General features: G+C 44.8%; 3 protein-coding genes across 7 annotated transcripts in view; all 3 read right to left on the reverse strand.

Moving 5' to 3' along the window:
• Positions 1-1,628: 1,628 nt before the first annotated feature.
• Positions 1,629-18,570, reverse strand: LOC119033266 (echinoderm microtubule-associated protein-like 4). 3 transcript variants are annotated; one of them, XM_037123145.1, is made up of 24 exons: positions 17,801-17,825; positions 15,768-15,953; positions 15,427-15,547; positions 14,651-14,851; positions 13,526-13,666; positions 13,155-13,180; positions 12,214-12,249; positions 11,026-11,149; positions 10,589-10,738; positions 10,424-10,493; positions 10,154-10,264; positions 9,060-9,155; positions 8,826-8,960; positions 7,790-7,925; positions 6,820-6,968; positions 6,559-6,684; positions 6,150-6,281; positions 6,003-6,070; positions 5,690-5,778; positions 5,486-5,583; positions 5,072-5,159; positions 4,878-4,976; positions 4,614-4,744; positions 1,629-4,455 (listed from the first exon to the last, which is right to left on the reverse strand). In XM_037123145.1, exons 1-24 carry the CDS (start codon positions 17,823-17,825, stop codon positions 4,000-4,002), a joined length of 2,994 nt encoding a protein of 997 aa, XP_036979040.1. In that variant the 3' UTR covers positions 1,629-3,999. The 3 variants fall into 3 exon arrangements, with proteins under 3 accessions (XP_036979040.1, XP_036979041.1, XP_036979042.1); XM_037123146.1 differs by lacking the exon at positions 12,214-12,249 and having other exon boundaries at positions 17,801-18,570; XM_037123147.1 differs by lacking the exon at positions 14,651-14,851 and having other exon boundaries at positions 4,000-4,455; positions 17,801-18,570.
• Positions 18,571-18,711: 141 nt separating this feature from the next.
• On the reverse strand, positions 18,712-23,280 carry tspan14 (tetraspanin 14). 3 transcript variants are annotated; one of them, XM_037123181.1, is made up of 9 exons: positions 23,014-23,280; positions 22,279-22,359; positions 21,829-21,879; positions 21,578-21,724; positions 21,312-21,482; positions 21,056-21,181; positions 20,911-20,961; positions 20,355-20,468; positions 18,712-20,254 (listed from the first exon to the last, which is right to left on the reverse strand). In XM_037123181.1, the coding sequence occupies exons 2-9, from the start codon at positions 22,357-22,359 to the stop codon at positions 20,189-20,191; spliced, it is 807 nt and encodes a 268-aa protein (XP_036979076.1). In that variant the 5' UTR covers positions 23,014-23,280; the 3' UTR covers positions 18,712-20,188. The 3 variants fall into 3 exon arrangements, with proteins under 3 accessions (XP_036979076.1, XP_036979075.1, XP_036979077.1); XM_037123180.1 differs by having other exon boundaries at positions 22,949-23,278; XM_037123182.1 differs by lacking the exon at positions 23,014-23,280 and adding an exon at positions 22,633-22,917.
• A 2,614-nt stretch (positions 23,281-25,894) lies between these two features.
• The window catches only part of LOC119033300 (cytochrome c oxidase subunit 7A-related protein, mitochondrial-like), a 2,539-nt gene continuing 2,258 nt past the window's right edge, over positions 25,895-26,175 (reverse strand). Inside the window, exon 3 of the mRNA XM_037123210.1 lies at positions 25,895-26,175. This exon is cut by the window's right edge and continues 27 nt beyond it. Within this exon, the coding sequence (XP_036979105.1) occupies positions 26,062-26,175 (114 nt within the window). The 3' untranslated portion in view covers positions 25,895-26,061.

The following is a 26,175-nucleotide window of genomic DNA, read 5'->3' on the forward strand; positions in this document are numbered from 1 at the left end:
TTGTCTCACAGAAACTTTGTGATTGTCAATAGAACTAACAGACTGATCTGAGTTCATGTAACAGTGATTCTATTGGCTGACACCAGAGGAGTGATTCTATTGGCTGACACCAGAGGAGTGATTCTATTGGCTGACACCAGCAGATTGATTCTATTGGCACATCAGAATAATGTTTTTAAGGAGCAGAGAGACTTTAATTCTGCACCTCTGAACTCTTCTAACAGACACGTTGTGTCTGATTGGCTGCACACACCTTCACACTGACGCATCAGTGAACAGGTGGACCAGGTGTGTGCTTCAGTCCAGGTGTCCAGGTATCTTTAAAGTGTACTGAGGTTCTTTATTTCAGCGGGATCGTCGACTCTCCCTGACTGTGAGTCTCGTTACAGTCGGGTCAGTCCCGGATGTGATCTGAGGAGGTGAGACTGTCTCAGGTGTGATCACAGGTGTGTTTGTGTTGCAGCTAAGGATTTTCACATCCAGTGTTACGGCGAGGACTTCCTCATGGTCAACAACATGCTGCTGGACTGTCGCAGCAAAGTCCAGCAGGCGTGCTACACCAGAGGTGAGTCGTCTACCTGCTCATGTGGAACGTTTGAATGTAGATTTGATGAGCCGACTGTGTGGAAACGTTTACAGCTGCTCTTTGTGACGACACGTGTGGATTTACACACCTGTTGTGTGGCTCTGATGTGTTTCCTGTTTGCTGCTGCAGATAATGGAGAGAAAGGCTGCATCACGCTGGACCGCTGCTCCAGTCCAGGCTGGACCTGCTGCCACAGCAACGGCTGCAACAAATGAGCCAATCACAGCCCAGGAAGCTCTGACATCATCAAACCACACGATGTGAAATAAAACTGTGAGAGAGATTTCCCAGAATGCTGTGTGGTGTTTCAGTGAATAAACCTGAATGTTCACGGTGGATGTTTGTGTCAGAGACTAAATAAACATCCTGAGTTTCAATAACTTTGTGTAATTTATCTGTTCTTTTAGTTCCAAATGAGTCAGCTGATTTTATCAACAACAGATTATCAATGGGTTAAACTGTTTGCTGAAAGGAAAAATGTTTAAACACATTTTATAATAATTAATTGACAATTGATTATCAGGCAGCCGACTGTAAATGAAGGAAATGACTAAGAATTTGCAGATTATACGAAGTGCAGCATCTGCTCACAGCAGGTGGTGAAACACACCTTTAAAGTTGTTTCATGAGCAGCCAATAAAAACAGAGAACGTCCAACTGCCTCACCTGTGCAGAGCCACGCAACATAGACCAGAGCCGCAACACAACACAACATGAAAAGCCTGATCACATCTGAGCCTCCGACACTCAGCTGGCAGCATTAATGTGATCAGCCAGATTACTGATGACGATCATGAGATTATAATTATTCTCTGATGTTTTGCTCTTCTGTATAAAATGCTGACAGCAGACTCGTCCATGTCTGTGATTGGTCAGATGCTTCTGACTGATCGAGTTGATGAGCAGCTTGTTCAGGTTGGGGAGGATGGAGAACAGAAACAGATCCCGGGTCTGTTGAAACATCAGTTACCATGGAGACGTTACCATGGATACCTCTGACCTCTGACCTCTCGCCGTCATCAGCAGGAAGGAAAAAACATCATCAGTTTTCAAAACATTTATTTGCATTTTTTTGTTGAAATCTTCAGTACAGTCTGTCATCTGACAGGAATGCATGAGAGAAGACATGATTGGCTCAAAACAGTCACATGAACATCATCATCATCATCATCATGGGTATCAATGTCATTACTGATCACTGAAAAATAAACATTTTAATCCAGAAAATCCCACAACCCAGCCCCGCGCTTACATCCAATAACCCCACCCACCCTGCACCCTCATGACCCCGCCCTCCCTGAACAACCAGGTGAGTCCCTGAACTCTGTACAAGCCCTTCAGAGAGACGAGCGTAGAAAAGATGAAGATATTAAAGATAACGAGTATTAAAAAGGCAAAAACCATGTACGACCCACCCTCCCCTCCCTCAAAAGGCCCCTCCCCGTGGAGTGATATCATCATGACATCATGACATTCAGAAAACATTTTGAAGAGAAATGGTCCAAAAGAGACAAAAACAAACATCATCAGCCGTCATTCAGGGAGTCACTGACAACCAGCCAATCAGAGGAGAGGATCTCATGCATGTCCTGTGACCTGATTGGCTGAGAGATGTGAGTGTTGACTGTGAAGGGCGGCTGAGTATTTTTACAGTGTAGCTGAGGGGCTGCTGCCCCCTGGTGGTGAACAGAAATATACACACAGGTATCTGCAGTATATACAGACAGAGATCCTCTAACAGAGACGTCTCACTCCTCTGTCGACTCTGATTATTTAAACACACCTGAGTCACAGTTTTTAATCTGGAGGCTGACTTTGTGTTACTGTTAACACCTTTACTTCCTGTTTCCACCTCTTTACTTCCTGTTTCCTGTTCTCAGTGTGACTTTAAATTCAGCCTCAGGCTGCAGTCCAACAGTCCGACTGAGTGAAATGACCCTGAAGTGGTCGTGATTAACAGACATGAAGGAAAAACTCTGATCTGTTTCCTTTCTTATCTCCTTCAGCACAGGAAACACTAGAGGGGCAATAACATTGTCCCACAATTCCTTGCTGCCACAGTTAACCTGCAGTCAGGCCGTTTTTTATGAATTCTTCATATCTTTCTTTGACATCACGACGTTTCCCACCTAGAACAGGACATAATGTTATCGGACTGTTGGACCGCAGCCAGCCGCTCCAGACTGAAGCTCACCTGTTGTTTATATTTCCTGCAAGTTCCACAATAACAGTCTACCAGACTACTGTCCCTTCTCAGGAGGACTTTTACTGTGAAAATCCTTCAGAAGGGTTGAGTTTGGCAGTTTAACAAAATAAAAGTCAAATAGTAAATGAATCTTATCAGTGTTATGTGATTCCTCTGATCAATAATTGTTAGGAACCAATAATCAATTATCATTAAAAGTATTTTTCTTTATATCAAAGGAATAAAATGTTAATAAGTTTTTTAAAAGAAATTTAAAAGACATTTCCGACATTTGCGGGTCCTCTCTGATCCGCGGACACTTCCTGTTCTACTCTGCTCCTGTCGTCGGAGGGAACGTTACCCAACACACCTGAGACTCATCTCACCTGTTCTTCCTTTAAGTCTTTCCTTATCAAAGTGAAACATTCTTTCACACTCCCGTTTTTTGTTTTTTTAACCCCCAACAACATTTCAAAGAACAGAAACAACTTCCATGTGTGTGTTTGTTTGTGTGTGTGTGTGTGTGTGTGTGTGTGTGTGTGTGTGTGTGTGTGTGTGTGTGTGTGTGAGGCAACTGCTCCTCCTCTAGTCTCTGCTCAGGTAAATCAGAGGCTCCAGGTATTTCAAACTGTGACGTCTCATGCTGAACTGAAGGAACGTATATTTTAACAGCTGATTGATTAGAAAACAACCTGACACTGCAGCTACGCACACACACACGCACACACAGACTATCTTTGCGAGGATGACCACTGAGAACTGTTGATTAGTTTCCATGTAGTCAGATGTTTTTCTCCATTCAGAGTGCTGAATAAGCTGTTTGCAGCTCCTGTCTGCAGTGTACTCATGGATAATAGATAATAGATTACTTTGATACTGAAGAAAACTTAAAAACGTGATGATTGTCGGAGAAGTTCTGCAGAGTCTTTGCTTCAGAGTTCTAAGTGGATTTATTTATTTATTTATTATTCATGGAAGTTTATTCTTTCTGCTCAGAGAAAATAATCCTCATGAAGTGACGTCACCCTGAATCACATCAACATGTTTCTGTTCACATTAAATTAACTGCTCCGTCTTTAAAAAACTCGGTCTGACCCTTCGAACAGACGTTTAAATGTTCGACACAAACTCAATGTCCTCACTTTGTAAAAGTGTCCTCAACCTCTCCTGGTCCTCACAAAGATAGCTGTACCAGAACACTCACTCATCTACACACTCACAGACTCGTCTATGAGGGGGGGGTGAGTGGGGGCAGCCCCTCGTCGCTGGGCGTGGCCGTGTCGTCGCTCGGCTCCAGGCTGTCCTTCAGACTCACCGTGCTGTCCGAGGGGGGCGGAGTCGACTCGGAACGGGGCGGGGTTAACTCAGAGACAGGTGGGGCTAACTCTGTCGGGGGCGGGCTGTCCGGGGAGGGCTCCTGGGTCCCGTTGGCTGTTGGAGGAGGGACAGGTCCCTGCGTGGGTGTGGCTTTATCAATAGAGGGAGGGGTGAATACAGGCTCCGCCCTGTGTGGGGCGGAGTTAGAGAGGAGGCTGTCAGTGAGAGAGAGCGAAGCTTTCTCCACCAAGCGCCACTGCATGATGCTGGTGTCCTTCCCCCCCGTCGAGATCAGGTGACTGTCTTTATACAGGAAGCTGACGTTGGTCACATGACTGCTGTGGGCACTGTACTTATGGCTGGGAGCCTGTAACACACACACACACACACAGATTATTGATCGATTGGTCCTCAGCTTGTTTATATTTGATCATGACAGCTGAAACAGGATCAGTAAGAACCATACAAGAAAACTTTCAAGTCAACAGATCCAATGAACAATTGATCGTTTTGTCGTTTTCTCACCTTTGGCGTGGAGCACGGGTAGGCGAACAGGTGAACTTTACAGAAGTCGTCGGCTAGAGCGATCACCTTCCTGTTGTGAGATCTGATGAGAGCGTTGATGTCGGTGCCGTCTGAACCCTCCGGCCACACACCTAACACACACACACACACACACACACACAATGAAATAGGAACAAACAAAGGCATTAGAAATTGTTTGTCAAAAATATCAGATGTGAAAACAAACAGCTCTGCTCTCAGGTACAGGTGTGAAGGTGTGCTTACCGAATACGTGGTATCCAAGGACACAGGTGTACGTCGCCCAGTTGATGTCTTTGCACTCTGATCGATTCCGGATCAGTTTGCAGCCGTTTGGAACATCCCCTGAAAACACACACCTGTCACATGACGACACAGGTACACAGGTACACAGTGTACCTCACAGTACTACAGTAGTGCAGTGTAATCAGAGTACTCACAGTAGAGGATCTCATAGTCTCCAGAGTTGGACATGATGAAGTTGTTGTCGGGTGACCAGTCCAGGTGTGTGATGTAGCTGGAATGTCCCTGTGGAAACATTCAGGTAACTCAACATCATCATCACCTTAAAAGTTGCTTAAGTGAAAACGTCGTCCAATAGGAGGCGACCTCTTAATCATACATTTGTAAGTTTTAATATAAATCTGACCAGAGGACACCAGCAGACAAGTCTGACTTCTGTCTCCTTCATTTTATCTTCAAGTTACAGAGTAGATGTTACATGTTTTCTTCCTGCCGCTGTAATTTCGCTCTCCGTTGGCTTTGAACTTCATTGATCTCCTTCTCAGTTTGAATCAATCCGTCCTCATTGTGTTTCAGATTATATTTAAAAGAAGAGGACTCGTCAGACTTACGGTGCACTTCCCATAGCGGCTGTACTTGCGTCCTCTGTCGGAGACGGTGTAAAGGTAAATAAAGTTATCATGAGATCCAACAGCCAGCAGACTGCCATCTGCAAACACAGAGAGGAGCATCATGGGACATGTAGTTCACCTATCTCATAATGTTGTCTTAGAGCAGAGATCATAACCTGGATCACTTCACATGACTCCACCCACCTTCAGAGAAGCGCATCACAGAGAGCTGCTCGTTCCCGTCGGTGTGGATCGCTACCAGGTCCGTGGTCTCAGCGTCCAGAACGTACCACCTGAGACAGGTAGACCAGTTAGACCACCATGATACAGGTAGACCAGTTAGACCACCATGATACAGGTAGACCAGTTAGACCACCATGATACAGGTAGACCAGTTAGACCACCTGAGACAGGTAGACCAGTTAGACCACCATGATACAGGTAGACCAGTTAGACCACCATGACACAGGTATACCAGTTAGACGATGATGGATTAACAATTAATAGTTGTACTTACTTTCCTGAGTGTGTTCCTATGGCAACCACGGCTCCGCTGGGATGGAAGTCTGCACAGTGACCATGTTCCTGGGGGCGGGACAAAGCTGTCAATCATCTGTCAATCATTCTTTTGATAATGAGTCCACCAATCATCAGTCCGCCTCACCTCCAGTGTGCGGCTCCACTGAAGACTGTGATCCACCGCGTTCCAGAGGCAGACGAGCCGGTCCTGAGCACACGTCAGAAACATCTCTCTGGACGGGTGAGACGCCAAGCCCCACAGCTCGTCTGTGTGACCCTGAACACATCACAACACAAACCTACTGAGAGCCTGAACACATCACAACACAAACCTACTGAGAGCCTGAACACATCACAACACAAACCTACTGAGAGCCTGAACACATCACAACACAAATCTACTGAGAGCCTGAACACATCACAACAAACACACAGAGAGCCTTGACACAACACAACACAAACACACAGAGAGCCTGAACACATCGCAACAAACACACAGAGAGCCTGGACATATTACATCATGATGACATCATGATGATGTCACATGGTCTCACCTGGACCTCCACCAGGAAGCCATCATTGAAGGTTCCTCTGAGGATGAAGTTTCGAGAGGTCCCGACCAGAAACTCGTCCCCCTTCCCTTCAGACACGGCTCTGATGGTTCCATACTGATCCGGGACCTGTTAACACATGTCAGTCATGTTACCCCCATTTTTCTTACTTACTACATTTTTGACTGAAATTGCAGCAGGCGGCTTCTGACGTGTGTGTGTGTGTGTGTGTGTGTGTGTGCGTGTCGTGTGTGCGTGTGAGACCTCGATGTCGCGGTCAGCTCGCAGTTCGTGGTCCCACAGAATGATTTTTCGGTCTTTTCCTCCTCCGGTCAGTAGAGTGCCGCTCCTCATCTCGCACATACAGAACACACTGCCCTCGTGACCTTTCACCTGCCGGCTGATCTGAAACGCTGCACACACACACACACACAAAAAGGTGAGTCACACTGAACTGAACTGTTCTTAAAGATGGAGGTATGTTTCCTCACAGAATTTAAATTAAACAGTAGTTTATGCTGCAGTGTGTGTGTTCATCCACACGCTTCATGTTTCAGGTGTTTCCTGTGTAGTTCCTGCAGCAGCCAGCAGGAGGCAGCAGATCACACAGAAAACACTTCCTGTTTCTTCAGGTTTCCTGTTAAAACAAATCCACTGCTGGAGGCCAAATTTATTATGTTCAGTGTGTTAACAACATGAACGTTAAACTTGTGTAAATGTTTGTGTCTCCTGGTGTGAAGTCTGTTGTTGGACCTCAACATGTTCAGTCTGTTAATCTGCCGCCGACACTCTGAAGAACTCTGATCTGGTTCCAGTGAAGAACTTCACCTGAAAAACGTTTAATTCTTGGCAGCGCTCCTGTTGAAACCAGTTTAGCAACGTGTCACTAAAACCATTACTGAAACTGCGCCAACACACTCACACACACACTCACTCACACACTTCTCTGTGTTCTCTCTTCAGTGTTTCACTGATCTCAGGTCAGTTTTTTATTTCTATTGTTTTAATTTCCTGTGTTGATGTTAAATGTTTTACTCAAATCTATCAGGATTTGTTTCCTCACCTGCAGGAACTCAGGTCATGGTAACAGCTGAGAGCAACCACACACACTCACACACACATTCACTGAGATCAAGAGCAACGTTCAATGAGAGTTTCTTAAACGCAGCTGATAACTGTCTTTCTTCAACCTGCCTCACATGTACATGTACATCAGTTTTCAGCCGATGCTCACCTCGGGGTCCCTTCCCTGTGGGGGTCTCAGCGGAGCTCCTGGTCCAGACCAGCAGGATTCCTCCAGAGTCTCCAGTCAGGATGTCTCCAGTACTCAGGAAGGCCAGACACTGGATGAACTTTGGCTTCTCGTATTTCTGCAGACACAACAATAAACTGGGTCAAAGGCAGCGCAGGACCACAGACCAGGACGACTTCAGTCCTGCATTCTGGTCCTTTTCTGCTTCTGTGGTTTCTTTGTCTGACGGTCTAACTGGCGTTTAAGACGAAAGTCAAACTAAAAACCATGAAAACTATAAAACTGGGTTGATTCACAGTTGGCACTGTACAGTTCTGTGTGTCCGACAGTGAAATGTTCTGTGGACTGAACGAAGCCGTCGGCCATCGTCACTCTGATCTGAAAACATTTTTCATATGATTCTTCTTAACGTGTGAAACTTTTATTCTGAAGGTTTGTTCCTTTGTGTTCAGCTGGGTGGAACTTCCTGTTTCTCTGAAGATTAAATTCCTCATATTGACTTTGTTTCAGTCTGCTCCACCAAACCCCATTCATCTTTCAGTCAATTTAATCCTTCAGGTCAGATTCTTTAACAAACACACAGATTATCCATTTTGATCAGTATTTTTATTGATCAGTCTGATGTTTTGATACTGTAACTCTGACAGACACATCAGTTAGGTTTGTGTAGCACATTGACAACAACACTTGTCCCTGGACTTAACTGAGGTTAGTTATTCTGATCAGAACAAATCCAAAAACAAATGCACTTCAAAGATCAGATAAATGCACCTATTTTGTTAATAAATCAGAGTTAAAAATAGATAATTAAGATCAGGTCAAAGGTTTTCCTTCAACTTTACATAAAGACAGATAGAGTTGAATCTGATTCACAGTTTTAAACTCTAAAAAAAAGTTTTGTTTTCTATTAGAAAAGGATCCAAATATTAGAGAGAACATGCCGATAAAACCTTGTTTGTTTCTTTAAATAGTAACTAATATAGAGACCACAAGTAAAATAAATATATAATCTTCTTACCCCAAAGATTCCCTGTTTACGAGCGAGTGAGGTCCCAGTCCAGGTCCAGAAGAAGATGTGGGACTTTCCACAAGTCACGATGGTGTTTGGGTCGGTGGGGTGGAACTCCACGGCCAAGACCACCTCGTTAGTGGTCTGAAAGAGAGCGACACCAGTCAGGACCAGTTAAACCCAGTCAGGACCAGTTAAACCCAGTTCAAGTCCAGTATGACAACTGTGTTGTTTGTTGTTCACCTTGATCTCAGCGATCTTTGACTTCTTCTGCCAATCCCAAACCGTCAACATGTGATCGTTACAGTCGTCAATAACACTCAGGTGCTGACCAGAGTCCTGAAAGAGACAGAGACAGGTGTGAGACAGACAGACAGACAGGTGTGAGACAGACATACAGACAGGTGTGAGACAGACAGACATACAGACAGGTGTGAGACAGACAGACAGACAGACAGATGTGAGACAGACATACAGACAGACAGGTGTGAGACAGACAGACAGACATACAGACAGGTGTGAGACAGACAGACAGGTGTGAGACAGACAGACAGACATACAGACAGGTGTGAGACAGACAGACAGGTGTGAGACAGACATACAGACAGGTGTGAGACAGACAGACATACAGACAGGTGTGAGACAGACAGACAGACATACAGACAGGTGTGAGACAGACAGACAGACAGACAGATGTGAGACAGACATACAGACAGACAGGTGTGAGACAGACAGACAGACATACAGACAGGTGTGAGACAGACAGACAGGTGTGAGACAGACAGACAGACAGACAGATGTGAGACAGACATACAGACAGACAGGTGTGAGACAGACAGACAGACATACAGACAGGTGTGAGACAGACAGACAGGTGTGAGACAGACAGACAGACATGCAGACAGGTGTGAGACAGACAGACAGGTATGAGACAGACAGGTGTGAGACAGACAGACAGGTATGAGACAGACAGACAGACAGACAGGTGTGAGACAGACAGACAGACAGACAGGTGTGAGACAGACAGACAGACATGCAGACAGGTGTGAGACAGACAGACAGACATACAGACAGGTGTGAGACAGACAGGTATGAGACAGACAGACAGACAGACAGGTGTGAGACAGACAGACAGACAGACAGACAGACATACAGACAGACAGGTGTGAGACAGACAGGTATGAGACAGACAGACAGACAGGTGTGAGACAGACAGGTGTAAATGCAGCCATCGACCATGTTTTCAGTGATGTCTGAATGTGAAGTCTTATATGTGAGCAGCATGGTCTATATGTTACAGAACTACAGTTCCCATCATGCACCTGGGTAATACTTACAGCTTTAGAAAAAGCCAGCGAGCCGACTCCTCGCTCGAATGTTCCCAAACCGATGACCTGCAGAGTCGACAGACTGACGCTGTCCCAGATACGAACGTGAGGCTGCAGCGGCTGGAGACAAAAGTTACATGACAGATTGTGACGAGTTAATTTGTCCGTTCAACCTTCATCACTTTCACTGTTGAGCCTTCACAAGATGTCAAAAAGATTAAAACACGTTTGTTTGGTTGTACTTCATCATCACATTCAGATGTAAGTCTTTGTCCTCACCCGTCCATCTTTGTCCACTCCTGCAATCTGTCCTGTTGCGATCCGGATCTTATCAGGATGGATTGCCAAACTGAGGGACAGAGACAAAGACATGACATCACACACGTCACCACACACCAGCCAATAGGAGAGCAGCAGATGATTGTGGTGTAAGTGTTTTCTCACCACTTGACACAGTCGGTGTGTCCGAGGTAATGTCTCTGCGTCCGTTCTTCATAGTTAAACAAAGCCACAACGGAGGCGATGAAGTAAACTATCTCTCCGGTTGGGAGGAGGTAAACGTTCGCTCTGCAGTCTCTGCCACGGTAACCATACCTGCAGGAAGTCAAGGACAAACCTGGCACACACCTGGTTAACACCTGGATATTCAGTCTTTGTGACTCATCATCTGTAACCTCGTTGTTTTATCGTTGTATGCAGACGACTCTCTTCTGTCTGTTTGTTGAATGCTGAATGTAAATCAGGACTCATGAATATATTTTTATCATTTAACCTCAAGAATTACTTTAGCTGGTTATTTTCAGTCAGCACTATTATGTTTAATTTTCAACTGACACTGATTGTTATGAATCATCAGTGCTCCTGTACAGAGTGAAGGATACACCCATTCCAGCTTTAGTCTTTCTGACGGGAGTTCAGTCCGAACATCGTCGTAGTTCTCCACGTCTGACGGGATGAACATGGTGATCGGTCGACCACGCATGAACATCTTGATGTGGTTTCCCTCTGAAACAGCAGACAAACACAGAAACGTGTTGAAGGGAAAACATTTGTTCATGAGAGATTTAAAAACATATCAGACGGAGACAGACGGACGACAGGATAACGACTGATGACGAACCATCAGCTGATCGAGTAAAGACACTGTAATACAACAAACCCAAAACTGAGAGACGCACAATGACAACGTGTCTGTGATTTCTCTAATTATGGTCGTTTGGATACAAACTGGATTTGGTTAATCAATCAATCATCAATATTATAAGATAGAATACTGTCGTCTTTAACTCTTTTCAACAATTAAAAGAAATAATGTAAACAAACGTGTTTCATAAAGATTTGGTTCACTGTTAAAGGTCAACATGTGAGTAACACTGTCTCTAAATGAGCTCATTGACATTTACTGATCAGCTGATACGGAGCTCTAAACCAATCGATGAGATCGATCCAGCTCTGATCAGGTTCTGTGTTGTTATTATTTATCTGTGTTGGCTGCATCCAATCAGATCACACAACTTGAAAACTCAGTCTGTTCTGATTGGTTAAAGAGCAAACAAGAGTCAGACACACAGGTGAGGGACAGGTGAGGAAGCACTGATGCCGTGCAGGTGAAGCAGGTGAGACAGAAACACCTGCTGCATCGTTGTTTACCTCCACAGAATCGCAAACATGATGATGTCACATAACCTGTCAAACAAACTGACAGCTTCCAATAAAATGCTTCATGTTTAAAGGGTGGGCGGGTTTTTTGTTTCACTGATCCAATTAATTTAATTATCTCAGGTAGCAAAATGTTCGACCTTCTATGGAGGTAAAGACAAGCAGGGGCGGAGCCACAGACAGGTGTGCCATCACCTGATCAAGCTGAAGGAGAGAGAGCAGGTGGGTGAGCGAGGCTTCTGACGTAAAGCAGAGAGGGAGAGAAAGATGTGATCGATCCAGAGCAGAAACAGGAAGCGCAAATTAAGCTGCTATTAGCATGTTAGCCTGTTATTAGCCTGTTGTTAGCCTGTTGTTAGCCTGTTGTTAGCCTGCTAGCTCGCTCACACAGTCGACTCATCAGGACTCACCAGCTTGGCTGTTTTTCTCTCGGGTCGACATTTTGGCTGGTTTGAGACAAACACAGTGTCACTCAGAAACATAAACACAACAACAACACAAACAACAGTGACAAAACAACACAAACAGCAACACAACAACAACAACACAAACACCGACAAAACAACACAAACAACACAACAACAACAGCACAAACAACAGTGACAAAACAACACAAACAGCAACACAACAACAACAACACAAACAGCGACAAAACAACACAAACAGCAACACAACAACAACAACACAAACAACAGCGACAAAACAACACAAACAGCAACACAACAACAACACAAACAACAGCGACAAAACAACACAAACAGCAACACAAACAAACAGCGACAAAACAACAAACAGCAACACAACAACACAAACAACAGCGACAACACAACACAAACAGCAACACAACAACAGCAACACAAACAAACAGCAACAAAACAAACAGCAACACAACAACAACAACATAAACAAACAGCAACACAACAACAACACAAACAAACAGCAACAAAACAACAAACAGCAACACAACAACAGCAACACAAACAAACAACAGCAACAAAACAACACAAACAGCAACACAACAACAGCAACACAAACAAACACCGACATCAGCATAAACAACACAAACAACAACCAAACAAACAATCAAATAGACATAAACAACAACAATAGCAACACAAACACAAAGGACAACAAACAAAACAGGATCATCAACAACAACGACATCATCATCAGTCGTTACAGGATTCCTGTTGAAATATTTTTAAATGTCTTAAAGCTGCATTGCTGAAATCTGCCCTCCTATTGGCTGTTACAGATGATGATGATGATGATGATGATGATGATGATGATGATGATGATGATGATGAAGACTATGGTACCTTCATGATTGGGATAATAAAAATATATTTACCTTGACTGACCACCGGGTCTTTGTGCCTGAAAAGAGGCAATCAATCAATCAATCAATCAATCAATCAATCAATGTGTGTGTGTGCGTGTAGGTGTATCTGTGTGTGTGTGTGTAGGTGTGTCTGTGTGTGTGTGTAGGTGTGTCTGTAGGTGTGTCTGTGTGGGTGTGTAGGTGTGTCTGTAGGTGTGTCTGTGTGGGTGTGTAGGTGTGTCTGTAGGTGTGTCTGTGTGGGTGTGTAGGTGTGTCTGTGTCGGTGTGTGTGTGTAAGTGTGTGTGTAGGTGTGTCTGTGTCGGTGTGTGTGTGTAAGTGTGTGTGTAGGTGTGTCTGTGTGTGTGTGTGTGTGTGTGTGTGTGTGTGTGTGTGTGTGTACCTCTCAGCGTTCTTCACCACTTTGGCGAGCAGCTTCGAGGTGGACGCAGCCTTCACCAGTTTGTTCCTGTTGTCCTCTGAAGAGTCCCAGGTGCTGCTCTGAGAACGCTCCATACCTGAGGACCGCTTCACACTGGGCCCCCTGAACACACACACACACACACACACACACACACACACACATGCTGTAACATGATGAGGAGGAGGAGGAGGAGGAGGAAGAGGAGGGGGAAGAGGAGGGGGGGCACTCCAAGTCACTGAGCTTCATCTCGATTTATCTCCAGATCAGTTCAACGTGTTTTATTGATTATGGATTGATTTGTTCTGAGCTCCACTGTGTCTGTGTGTAGAAGCACAGTCACATCTGGAACTCATCATCAGTGATATAATGTGTGACAACCGTCCTGCTTTTACCAGCAAACTGTGAAGAACGGCTTCGGTTCAGCTTCAAAAATCATTAAAATCTCAGTGACTCAGAGTTCAACACGATCCAGCAGGAGGTTAGTGAGCTGAACTGCAGAAGGCCTGAACAGGAAGAGGAAGAGGAAGAGGAAGAGGAAGAGGAGGTCCTCAGGTGAAGCTGGGAGGAGAACAGGTCAGTCTTTAAAACACACGCAGTCCAGTCTGAACTCTCTAGCAGCAAACAGTAAAGAGGAGCCGGAGGGGACGAGGAGGCGGGACGTTCCAGGACTCCCATGAGACCTCAGGGGCCTCCAAGTTAACCAGGAGTCCTCAGGAAACCCCTGGATCTGCAGGAGACCAAGAGGGACTACAGGTTAACTTGGAGGCCTCGGTAGGCTCGAGGGTCTCAGGAAAGTCTAGTTAGAGGAGGTGAAGTCTTCAGGAGAAGAAAATGTTAGTGGTTGGATAAAAACACACACAGTTAAAGCTTTTCACCAGCAAGAAAGAGGATCTCCAGGAACCAGACCTTCCTGACACCTTCTGGAGCTACAGAAGGTCTCAGGAGGCGCCAGGATCCCCAGGAGACACCTGAGCTGGTCAGGTACTCAGGTGTGGGTGGACTGTGGGCCCTCGGGGGAGGGGTTAGTAACCACTCACAGAGTGATGTCAGAGAAGCGTCAGCAGGAAGTGAGTTAGAAGCAGCCGACAGATCACAAAGTGGAACCTTTTTGGAGGGACGTGGCCTTTACTGCTGTCAGCAGACTGAGCGGGTCTCTGGGGGGTCTGGGGGGTCTGGGGGGTCTGGGGAGGGTGGGGAGAGGAGGGAGAGGGGGCCGAGTCCTTTGGGCGAGGAGACTCCTCACGCTCTTGGATCTCCTCCATCAGAGACCGCTGGCTGCTGACCTCCTTCTTCCTGTCTGTTCCACTGTGGACAAAACCAGGACCATGAGAGACCACCTACCACAGATTCTACTGGTTCTACTGGTTCTACTCTACATTGACTGCTTCTACTGTATTTCTACTGGTTCTACTGTGTTTACTTCAGTGACTCAAACCAACAAAATCCATCAGAGACCGCTGGCTGCTGACCTCCTCCTTCCTGTCTGCTCCACTGTGGACAAAACCAGGACCATGAGAGACCAGAACACATTGATTCTGCTGTATTTCTACTGATTCTATTGTTTCTGCCGATTCCCCTCTCCCATGGGACTGGACCAAGTCTATGAGCAACCAGAAACTGATTCTACTGAATAGTCTTTACTGCAGTAATTCTGGTTTCACTGGTTTATACTGGGAGCACTGGACACCATGTAAATAATGTCCAAACAGTTAAGTTATTGATTATATCAATAAACCCAATTAATGTGATCTGGTCTGCAGATACAGTGCTCTGTGAAGAAAAATCATCAATTAATAAAAAAAACACAAATTTATACAAAAAAATTAAAAACAACCTCAAAATGACCCCAACAGGCACCCTTACTAACAATCTGTGTTTACCTCTTGGCAGCAGACGACAGCGTCTCCTTCCTGGTGACGGAGGTGGAGTCTCTCTTTCGTCCAGATGTTCCTCCGTTAGCGATGCAGGACATCGAGTACGCTTCACGCAGTGCAGCGCCGCCTGCAGGGGGCAGCACACCGTCAGCACTGAGCGTAACCAGCCCGCTCGCTACACCACGACCAGTTAAACACTGAACATGCAGTCACTCTTTAACTCAGCTGTTATTTGTGTTTTCTTAGCTCAGCTATCCTGTTAACTTTGGGGTTAGAGAGCCTCTGAGGCCGGACATCCCCAAGTGACAGAATGATCAAGATCAAATAATTAAGAAAGGGAACGTTACCTTTCCCTCCATGTTGTTTCTTCGTTGAAGAGGCAGCGGAGACCTCAGAGGCAGCGAGGCGGCGAAGGACGTCAGCGAGAGCTGCTTTCATCACCGTCAACTCGTCTTCCTGCTGCTGAACACGAAGCTCCAGAGCAGAAAGACGGTCGTTGACATCTGAGACGCTCGCTCCAGACATACTGTCATCTACAGAGACGGAGACACACTAATCTTAATATATGTTCATCTACGCCAATCTACACATATGACTTCGCCGTGATGACATGCAGAGAGCAGATCACCGATCAGTCACGGAGCTGATCAATAAGGAACTGATCAGAGACTAACAGTGTGTTGAAATGATTAAACGTGAGCAGAAAAACTGTTCAGTCCTGCAGACGCTGCATGTGTCTGCATGTCTGCCCACACACACACACACACACACACACACAGTAATTGAGTTCAGCTGACTCCAACAACAACAGGGAGGGAAACCCACATTTTTTACTCAAACACACACAGACACACATTTTTCTCTCCATACTTAAGAGGACCTTCTCTGAGAACATGTATTCCCTCATCTATAATACTGACCCATAAACCTGGATCCAACCAGAACCTTCAAACCAGGTCAGAACCTTCAAATCAGGTCAGGACCTATGAACTGACTGACTGTAGGTGCGACAGTCTTCACGTCCGACTGAAATTATCTCGTGGTTCAGGTGACTCGTCTCAGAAACCTTCAGGGACGGACACAGAACATCTCACCTGCAGGAGCGATGACATCACTTCCTTTGTTGTGTTCAGGTGAAAAGATGAATCTGACTGCTGAACTGTTTATCTGCAACTTGTGAAGAGTCGATTTCATGATGTCAAGCTGCTCTCACTGATTACTGCGACATGATAAATCAATCAATCAATCAATCAATCAGCTGCTGAAAGAGCCGTCTATCATCTGTCAGTATCGTTATTGATGACAGTTTAAACTGCTTCAGTCATTTAATCTGAGCATTTTACCCATAAAGCTCCCAGTTCAGACCAGATAAATCTGTTGCTTTTTATATTGATTTGCTGATGTCACTCTGACATCGGTACCATATTGATCAACCACAATGAAGCCACTGACCCAATCAATCCCATTTACCCACGGACCTGATCGATCCCATTAAACCACTGACACGATCAATCACAATAAACCACTGACACGATCAATCACAATAAACCACTGACACGATCAATCACAATAAACCACTGACACGATCAATCACAATAAACCACTGACACGATCAATCACAATAAACCACTGACACGATCAATCACAATAAACCACTGACACGATCAATCACAATAAACCACTGACATGGTTCATGTGTGATTGATCAGATTGATATTGTTTTTCTGAACAGTTTGTACTGTTGGGTTTTGTGTGTGTGTGTGTGTGTGTGTTTGTCTCCCAGCAGTCATTGTGAGGAGATGATCAATGTTTCAACGGTCAGTGGATTTAACATTGTGATTGATCTGTGTATTTACTGCAGCCACCGGCTCTGACTACTTCCTGAAATACTCTCTCTCAGTCACACACACACACACACACACACACACACACACACACACCACACGCACGAGGTGAGACTACATGAATAAATAAATAATTTCCTGAGTCGTTGTTCTGCTGATCAGAGTCCACACACACACACACACACACACACACACACACACACACACACACAGTGAATATTGAACAGAACCAATATAATGTTCTGGTCGGACTCATGTTGGGTTTTGGTCTAACTGATGCCCCGCTGGTCTCTGCTGGTCTCGAACAGATCCCGGTCTTTATCTTTTGGGGTCCAGGACTCTGGAGAGTCTCCTTCAGGAGGAGCTGTTGGTTTTGTGGCCCTGCAGCCGCCGGAGGGGCGGTGCGGACTCTTTTTGATAAATACAGCAGTGACACGTGTAAAGCCGCCAGAGGCGCGTGCGGCTCTCCCCGTCCCGCCGCTGCACGGACAGGTGACCAGGTGATCTGCGGGGCGCGAGCGGCGGCTGAGACTCACCTAAACTGCCGGTGAATCCGTCCATTTTCCGGGAGAAAAGCGGGAGTCCGGGCCGGAGGCCTGCGGGAGGCTGAGCGCACACTGCGGGCCTCCGTCCGGGTTTTTCCACCGCAGCGGGGGGAGGAAGAGCCGAGCCGAGCCGAGCCGGGTCTGTCCCCGCCGCGCCGCCTGCCCTGTCCGTCCGTCCGTGAGGCCGAAGATCCGCTGCTTTCCTGCGGGCTTGAGGAAGACGCCGCTCCCGGAGGATCCGACAGCCGACACGGAGACCGAGAGAAGCCGCGGAGGAGCCGCAGACACGACGGACCGACGCTGCTGCGCGTTTCCGACTCCGCCTGCTCTGGCAGCGCGCGCTTCCCCCGGAGGAGGGGGGGCGAGACAGAGGGGGGAGACTGAGGGGGAGTATGGTGAGGAAGCGGGGGTGAGGAGGAGGAGGAGGCCTGAGGGGGAGGCAGGAGCAGGCCTGAGGGGGAGGCAGGTCAGGTTTCAGCGTCTCAGACTGTGAAGGTGCAGCAGCGCCGCCTCGCGGTCACTCCGCGTCATCACACCGAGAGGAGGAAGTGATGTCACAAAGTTTAATTGATTTTTACAGTCTCTGCTGTGGTCATGATGTCACAGCTGCTGCTGAGTTATTATTAAAATGACGAGTGTTAAAATAAGGTCAAATCAAATATTCAGAAAACAGATTTGTTTTCTTCGTTCACGTCGGTTTTTATTTCTATTTTCTTGTGTCACTGTTTGACTTAATGGCAAAAAACTAAAACTACAGGCATAATCAATAATCAATACCACCGTTAAGATCAATACAAACAATTTTTAAATAAAGTTTTGCAGGTTTTAGTGTTTGAATCAAAGTTTTTGTCTCACTGTTCTTTCATGAACAAAAACACATTTTTAATTAAAAAAAAACAAACTCAGACCAAAATCCATTTTATTTTGTCGAATACAAAAATTCACTTGGATACAAAACAAAGCAGAATCCCTTCAGAATAAAAGTCGTCTGTGATTTAAAGATTTCATTTCATTAACAAACAGAAAATTAAACATTTGTACTGATTGGCTCACACATCCTGAAATCTTTATTCATACAAAACAATTCAAACATTCAACCTGTTAACATGAATCCAGTGTCAATAAAGTTCTGTCTCCTGCGATCACATGACCCACAGCGCTGTGACTCTTCTTCTGTGGTGCTCTGTTATCCAATGAGAGCTTGACATCGACCGTTTACGTTCCGTTTTGTCTTGTCGAGTAAATCTAAACTGATCTAAACTAAATTGATCGATCAGCTGATTTTAATGTTCGCATCTCATTAACATTTTGAAAGGACACCTTAAATCAATCATGATGGTGATTGATCAGGGTTCAACGCTGATCAGCTTCACACTGATCACAAGTGAGCTGGTATTTTTATTGATCCTGTGATGGGAAAATTCGCATGAACATGTTGATGCGGTCGGATCTACGTGATCACAGTGAAGACAGACAACTTCACCTGCTGCATCACACCTGGGTGACATCACTGACTCATCCTTCTCTTATTGGCTCAACTAGATTCCATCAAACATTCACTTCCTGTTTTAAATCACAGACAATGAAGACAGTAAACTAATCAGCAACCAGTTTGATAATCAATTAATCATTTCAGTCATTTATCAAAATATAAACTCAGATCTCTTTGGGTTTTGGACAAAACAAGACATTTATCAATACTTCATGATTAATTGATTGATCAAGGAAATTAGTAGATTCAGTCACATGATCACAGAGTGAAAGAGAGCGAAACAAAAGACCTGAGTTCAACCTGAAGGTGGTGATGATGATGACGATGATGATGACGATGATGATGATGATGATGATGAAGGAGGCACTGAACAGTAAACAACCAATCAGGTCAAAGGTCACATGGTTCAATAAACATTCACAGAGGACTGAAACAGTAGAAAAGGCCTGAAGCTGCAGCATCATTTGTAAACTGCAGGAAAAGTGAAGGCAGTCTGGTGCTGAGCAGGAACACGTCTGTTAGACCGTGAGGCTCTCAGTGACAAAACAACAACACAAATACAAAAACATCTACAGAGCAACACAATCGCAAAGAGCTCAAAGTCCAGGAAGACAATCACAAGATTCAATTTCCATTCAAGAAGAACAAAACACGTTCAGGACTGTGGAGGCTCCGAGGTCATCACCCTGATGACAGGAAGTGAAGGCAGCACTGAAGAAACACAAGAAGAAGAAGAAGAAGAAGAAGAAGAAGAAGAAGAAGAAGAAGAAGAAGAAGAAGAAGAAGAAGAAGAAGAAGAAGGCACGTCTGACTGAAGAAACTTGGTCCAGTAACGCCTGGTGGAGGCTCCGCCCCTGAAGGATGACCCCGCCCCTACAGGTTTAGTTTCAGTAGCTGAATTTGACCTTCTCAATGTCAGAGATCAGAGTTCTGGCCAGGTAGATCCCCACCATCTGCACAGGTAAACACACACAACAGGTATAATCAACAGCACCAGCACACACTCACACCAGGACACACACCAGGACACACACACCAGGACGATGTTTGTACCTGCAGCAGAGAGATGACGATGAAGACGATGGCCACCGTGTACAGATTCCCCGGCAGCCAGTCCTCCAACGCAGTGATGCAACCTTTAACGTAGATGTGATCGCTCCAGTCCCTCTGTGAAGGAACATGTAAGAACGTCAGAGAAACGTTCCAGTGGAACACCGACCACATGCTATGAGGGTCTGTTAAGTCTTAAGAACAGATTCCAAGATTATAAGAACATCAACAATACGTTCCTGTTAGAACATGAGACTCATACCAACATAAACATGTTCCTGTTAGAATGTGTCATTAATAACACATTAGTGTTACATGTGAAGAGAACATGAATATATAAAGTGTACACCTCTGTAAGTACGTACGTCACTGAGACACAACGCTTCATGTCGTCTCTGAGCTGTGGCAACAATCTAAATCTAAAATGTGTTTTATATGGAGTCTGTCAGGTTACAGTGAACTTCAGACGTCATCACGTCAGCTGCACCTGTACAGACACACATGGACCCCCAGCTGTCCCAACAGGAAGTGAGACTGAAAGAACAGGAAGTGACCTCACCTTTGGTCTGTTTCTGACGTCATAGCCACACTGAGTGTTCACCACCGAGTCCTAAACAAACACAAAGTGGTATCAACATCACACTCATTGTAAGCAGGGCAACGAGCCAGGTGTATTGATCAGTATTGATCAGTGATCAACTCACAGCAGGATCAGTGATGCAGCAGGAGAAAGGAACTCCACACTTCTCTCTGCTGCGATGACTCCCGTTACAACTGAAATATACATTCAGATCCCAGTCCTCTGGTTCCTGCGCTCCACAGCAGTGGTTCTGTTAAAGAACAAGATCCATCCGTCACCATCAAACAATTTGACCAGGTGACTCTGAAGAAACTGAGATCCTACAGGTGTAACTAAGACTACCTGACTTTATATTTGACAACACAAACGTGATGAGTTACCATCTTCTGCAGAGAGTCTATAAGGTTCTGCAGGTCGATGTCGTCTCTGTATGCTCTGATGTTTGCCAGGAAGAAATCGTTGATCCATTCTCTGACCTGACTCTGAAAGACCACCGCCAGGACCGCCACCGTCAGCTCCAGGATGAAGATGAAGCCGATCACACCGGAAAACTGACCCAAAGACACAAGGACAAGTTTAACAAACGAATGTTCACAGACAGACATTTTAACCTGCACATTTCATATTAAGACTTTTTTTAACGTACAAACTTTAGCAAACAAATGTTTTCTCTCAGAGCTCCCACACAGCCAGCGAAGCCCAGGATGAAGGTGACTCCACCCACCACCAGGACCAACCAGACCGGGTCAAAACCATGCAGCTGGGTCACCTGGGTCAGATCCAACAGGATTCCCTGTAAAACAAAACAGAACAGTTCTGTAAACCAGGAAACAATCAGGCCAGTACCAGAGTTCTCACTTGTACATACTGAAATGATGAGATGACGAACTGAGTCACCTTTTCACTCCACGCCCAGAAACCAGCCGCGATGAAGGCAGCTCCAGCCAGCTGCAACAGACACACACCAGAGATCAGACAGATCCGGACACACGCGCGCACACACACGCACACACCAGCGTTTGAACACAGACACACATCAGCATTTAACTCCAAAGATGTGTGAGACAACTTCTTGCCATTCAGACTGAACACGTTCGTACGTGAGAAAAGATTGTGACATTTCACAAGAACTGACGAGAAACACAGTTTGAGAAACACTTCACATTTCCTGCTCCCTCAACCAAACAGGATGCCGTGCCATCGCTTCCTGTTAACTATCAGACAGGAAACAGACTTCAGTCTCTATATTCAAAGAAAACAGGGCTCCCTCTCAGTCAGTCTAACATGTGATCAGGTAAACAAATGAACAGGTGGACAGGTATATATGTAAGTAAGCAGGTAACTCACCCAGAAGATGATGTTGTAACTGAACATCAGGTATTTGTAGCAGCAGCTGACCTCAGCACTCTCATATCGATAGTAGTACATCTGTGACAACACACAGCAGTTCAACACTCCACATACATTATGTATAAACATGTAACGTACTGTACACACACACACACACACACACACACACATACACGTACACGACACGGGAGGTAACATTCATCACCGTGTTTGTAAACAATGTCTCAGTAAACAGCTCTGCAGGCTTTCTGCTCAATTAAACTGTTAGCCGTTAGCTGTTAGCCAAACAGTACCAAGCAGCCGTTCAGCTCCAGATAAAAAATAATTAACTGGATTATAAAGTTAGCTCACTTGAAGCTAATTTGTCTGCAACTCCGGATGACGCTACGTGAGTTAGCCTCTCTTCTGTCGCTGTAAACGGACGTTTTTCATTCAGTTTTCTTTCTGTACATGACGAACAAGTTGACCTCACTTCAACTCTCCGGTGTGTTCGTACAGAACCGAGCAACTACCGTTAATGTGCCGTAATTAACTGCTAATGACGAGCTGTGACGAGACCACAGCTAACAGGAAGCAGCTAATGCTAACACAGAGTGTGAACTAACAGTGTGAAGCGTGAGTTTAATGAGAGAGGTCAGCGGGAACAGACGGGAACAGACGGCCTCACCTCCGATCGGTCTGTATCAACACATTCACTCTCCTTCAACACTTTTCTCAGACGAACAAACACACCCTGATGATGATAACGGACTCCGTCTTCTTCGGCTGTTTCCACCTCAAACAAAAACACAGTTCGTTCTTCTTCTTTGGGTTTATTATTGGTAAAAAAAAAAACGTTCAACGTGTTACCGCCACCTGCTGGAGAGAAGAGGCGCTGCAGACGGAACAGTACAGCGTTAATGAACTCCTCTAAATAGTTCATTAAAAATAACTTCATAACTTTATAATTCACGCAAATAAAAGCATGAACAGTGATAAGATTCTTATAAAAAACAGAAGTGTTATTCCTCCTGCTTGACTCAGCTGTTAATGATGTGATGAGCTCGTTAACGAGGACTCTTTTCTAATGAACTTCCTGTGAGACTGATGACATGATGGGGTCAAATAGTTTGCAACTGTTGTCACGGTAACCAGCCGTTCACCACCTCCACACAGTTTAACATGGATCACTGTCTGGCCTTCAGCCTGAATCAAAATCCTGCAGTTACCATGGAGACGGTGACCTCATGTTCTCTGTCACCATGGTGATGGAACAGACGAGATTCTGGGTCATTCTCAGTTTGTTAAAAAGAAACAGAAAACAAACAAACAGGATGTTTACAAATAATTGTAACCTTTTATTGTACAACAAACACACATACACACACACATACACACACACACATTTGTATGGATACACTGTTAGTGTGTGTGTTGCAGTGGTCACACCTGATCATCTTGTTTATCTCACCTGGTGGGCGTGGCTTCAGCGAGCGGAGGAGGGGTTATGTTGAGTGTTGTACCAATCATGAGCCGGCTGACATGAGAAGGATGAGCTGATGCTCCTCCTGTGAGAATAAACATAATGTGTTTGAATCTAATTTGTTTATTTGTTGACACAGTGTGAGAACACAGAGCCTCATCACTGGACATAATGTTGTTTACATAGATGTCAAAATATTTAAGCTTTGTTTCACTGAACATTCATTTAGTAGGGAGGCAGAACCAGAGTATCTTTATTAAAATGATGATCACACAAATTAAACTTCAACTGTGCTTGAAGATACAACTGCGTGTGATATCTCTTGTGGTTGTAATCTGAATTAAGACAAAGATTATTTCATAAACAAACATTTTAGGTTACAGTTTTGATCATTTATCCAAAATGTGACGAGACAACTCAGTTCACTTCCTGTCATGAGCAGGGCATCTTCTTTAATCTGAGTGGAATTTAATCTGTGAAATTTCAAAGCTCCTCAGCAAGAAAAGAAGCACAATGCACAACAACACACAACAAAAAACACATCTTTATTGTGACGTCACTTCAATTCTGAGAAAATCCCTCATCAATACAAACATCTGATAAAACTGACAACAGAGAATTTATCTATTGAGAGACAAAAAAACATTAATTATATTGATAATTCAAAGACATGGAGCAGAAACACAGTCAGCAACAACCAACATGAACTGAGGATTGTGTGTGTGTGTGTGTGTGTGTGTGTGTGTGTGTGTGTGTGTGTGTGTGTGTGTGTAATGTGATCTGTTACCGTGACACTCGCCTCCAGCATCCCATCACCGTCTCCATGGAAACAGGGCCAGTAATATGACACGTTACACAATATTTGGATCATTTTGTCTCATCAGTCAGAGCTGTGTGTGTGTGTGTGTGTGTGTGTGTGTGTGTGTGGAGGGGGTGTAAGCTGCCTTTGTGAGGAATGATTTCAGTTTAAAACCTGAGAGGTTGTCTGAACTCAGAGGACACGTCTGCGCTGTGCAGATATAATGAGTCCTAACTAGTCTTAAAACTCCTAACATGAACACACGTTTCAGCTGATCCAACCGATAAACCAGTTGCACATCATCACCAGACTCCATTAACAAATGCAGTGATTTTAAGGAGTTGTTGAGTTGAAACAAACTTCATAGTGTTGTGAAACTCTGTCTCTGACAGATTCTGAATCATTGTGTCCTTCTTATATATTCAGCATTAAATGTGATACATGAGGCCGACTATTAACCACAACTTCACCAGATTCCTTTAACAAATCAGCTAATTTAAGGAGTTGTTGCGGAGCGTAAACCTTTATGAATATTCTGACACTATATCCAAGACAGATTCTAACTCATTATGTCCTTGTTGTAAATTCAGCATTAAATGAGAAGCTGAAGTTGTTTGTCTCCTTGTAAAAAGTGTCAGTTTGTGGCAGCATGTCTGTACCAGCCTGTCTGCTTCTGTGTCTAAAGTGCTGAAGTCTTACCTGCCAACACTGATCAACTGTTTGAACACACTCTTTGTCCTGATAACACTGCCTCTGTCTCCACGGTAACCAAGGCCAGTAGATGTGATGTAGTGAGCTTCAGTCTGTCGTGTTAGAGTGTGTTACAAGAGGAACACACCTGAATCAGGCTGAGGCAGAAGATTCAAACACTGACGAGAAGGTTAAATATCACAATATTGTGCTGAAGACTGTTGATACTTTGACAAACTCTGAACTCAATGAGATTCACGATCAATAATCATCAGCACTGTTATAATGACTCATTAGAACATCACTTTATAGTCACATATCAACATAACCAGATAACGTGAATATTAACGAGGCCGACATCAGCTCATATTAACGATGATGAGAAATGGAAAGTGAGGTCACTGTGTTCAGGTGAAACTGATCTGAGGTCTGTTGATTGTGTTTTCATCCTGAGAGAACAGATAATCCTCAATAAGCCCCTGAAGATCAGAGGAGGATCAGGACTCATAAAAACAGGATCAGCTGTCATCATCAGAGGAGCCACCAGCTGATCTGTGAGCCGCCGCCGCCTCCGAGGGTTCATCAGTAATATTAAAGACATTTACATTCTAATCATTTCAAACATCTAATGAAAGGCGTCAGTAAAAACACTCAGACTGAGATTCTTTTACAACAAAATAAACTTTATTGATTCACACTAAATAAGATTTTCTGTACAAACTGTTGCTGAACGCATCATCAGAAACCTCCAACTGTCCCTGAACACTTCATCAGCATCATCACTTCAACATTTCTCAGAAGTCTATCATCCAATCAGAGCGCTGCAGCATCACTTGTTGCCGGGCTGGGCAGCGATGTAGAGTGCCACCAGGCAGTACAGCACCCCCCCGACTGTTAGACCCATGGTGCTCCGGTAAAGCAGCCGGTCCATGAGGCCCCGCTT

Source organism: Acanthopagrus latus, chromosome 15 (assembly GCF_904848185.1).
Source record: "Acanthopagrus latus isolate v.2019 chromosome 15, fAcaLat1.1, whole genome shotgun sequence".
In the NCBI taxonomy this organism is placed as follows: Eukaryota; Metazoa; Chordata; class Actinopteri; order Spariformes; family Sparidae; genus Acanthopagrus; species Acanthopagrus latus.

Excerpts from the sequence above, each read along its gene's own strand:
- LOC119033266 (XM_037123145.1), bottom strand. The coding sequence starts at position 17,825 with ATGGACGGATTCACCGGCAGTTTAG. Across the intron at positions 6,969-7,789 it reads CACAGGGAAGGGACCCCGAG|CGTTTCAGATCAGCCGGCAG; the intron begins GTGAGCATCGGC and ends GTGTGTGTGCAG. Across the intron at positions 5,160-5,485 it reads GCCGCTATGGGAAGTGCACC|GGACATTCCAGCTACATCAC; the intron begins GTAAGTCTGACG and ends ATGTTTCCACAG.
- tspan14 (XM_037123180.1), bottom strand. The coding sequence starts at position 23,218 with ATGAAGTTATTTTTAATGAACTATTTAGAGGAGTTCATTAACGCTGTA. Across the intron at positions 21,880-22,278 it reads GTTACAACATCATCTTCTGG|CTGGCTGGAGCTGCCTTCAT; the intron begins GTGAGTTACCTG and ends TGTCTGTTGCAG. Across the intron at positions 20,255-20,354 it reads TCGTCATCTCTCTGCTGCAG|ATGGTGGGGATCTACCTGGC; the intron begins GTACAAACATCG and ends TTACCTGTGCAG.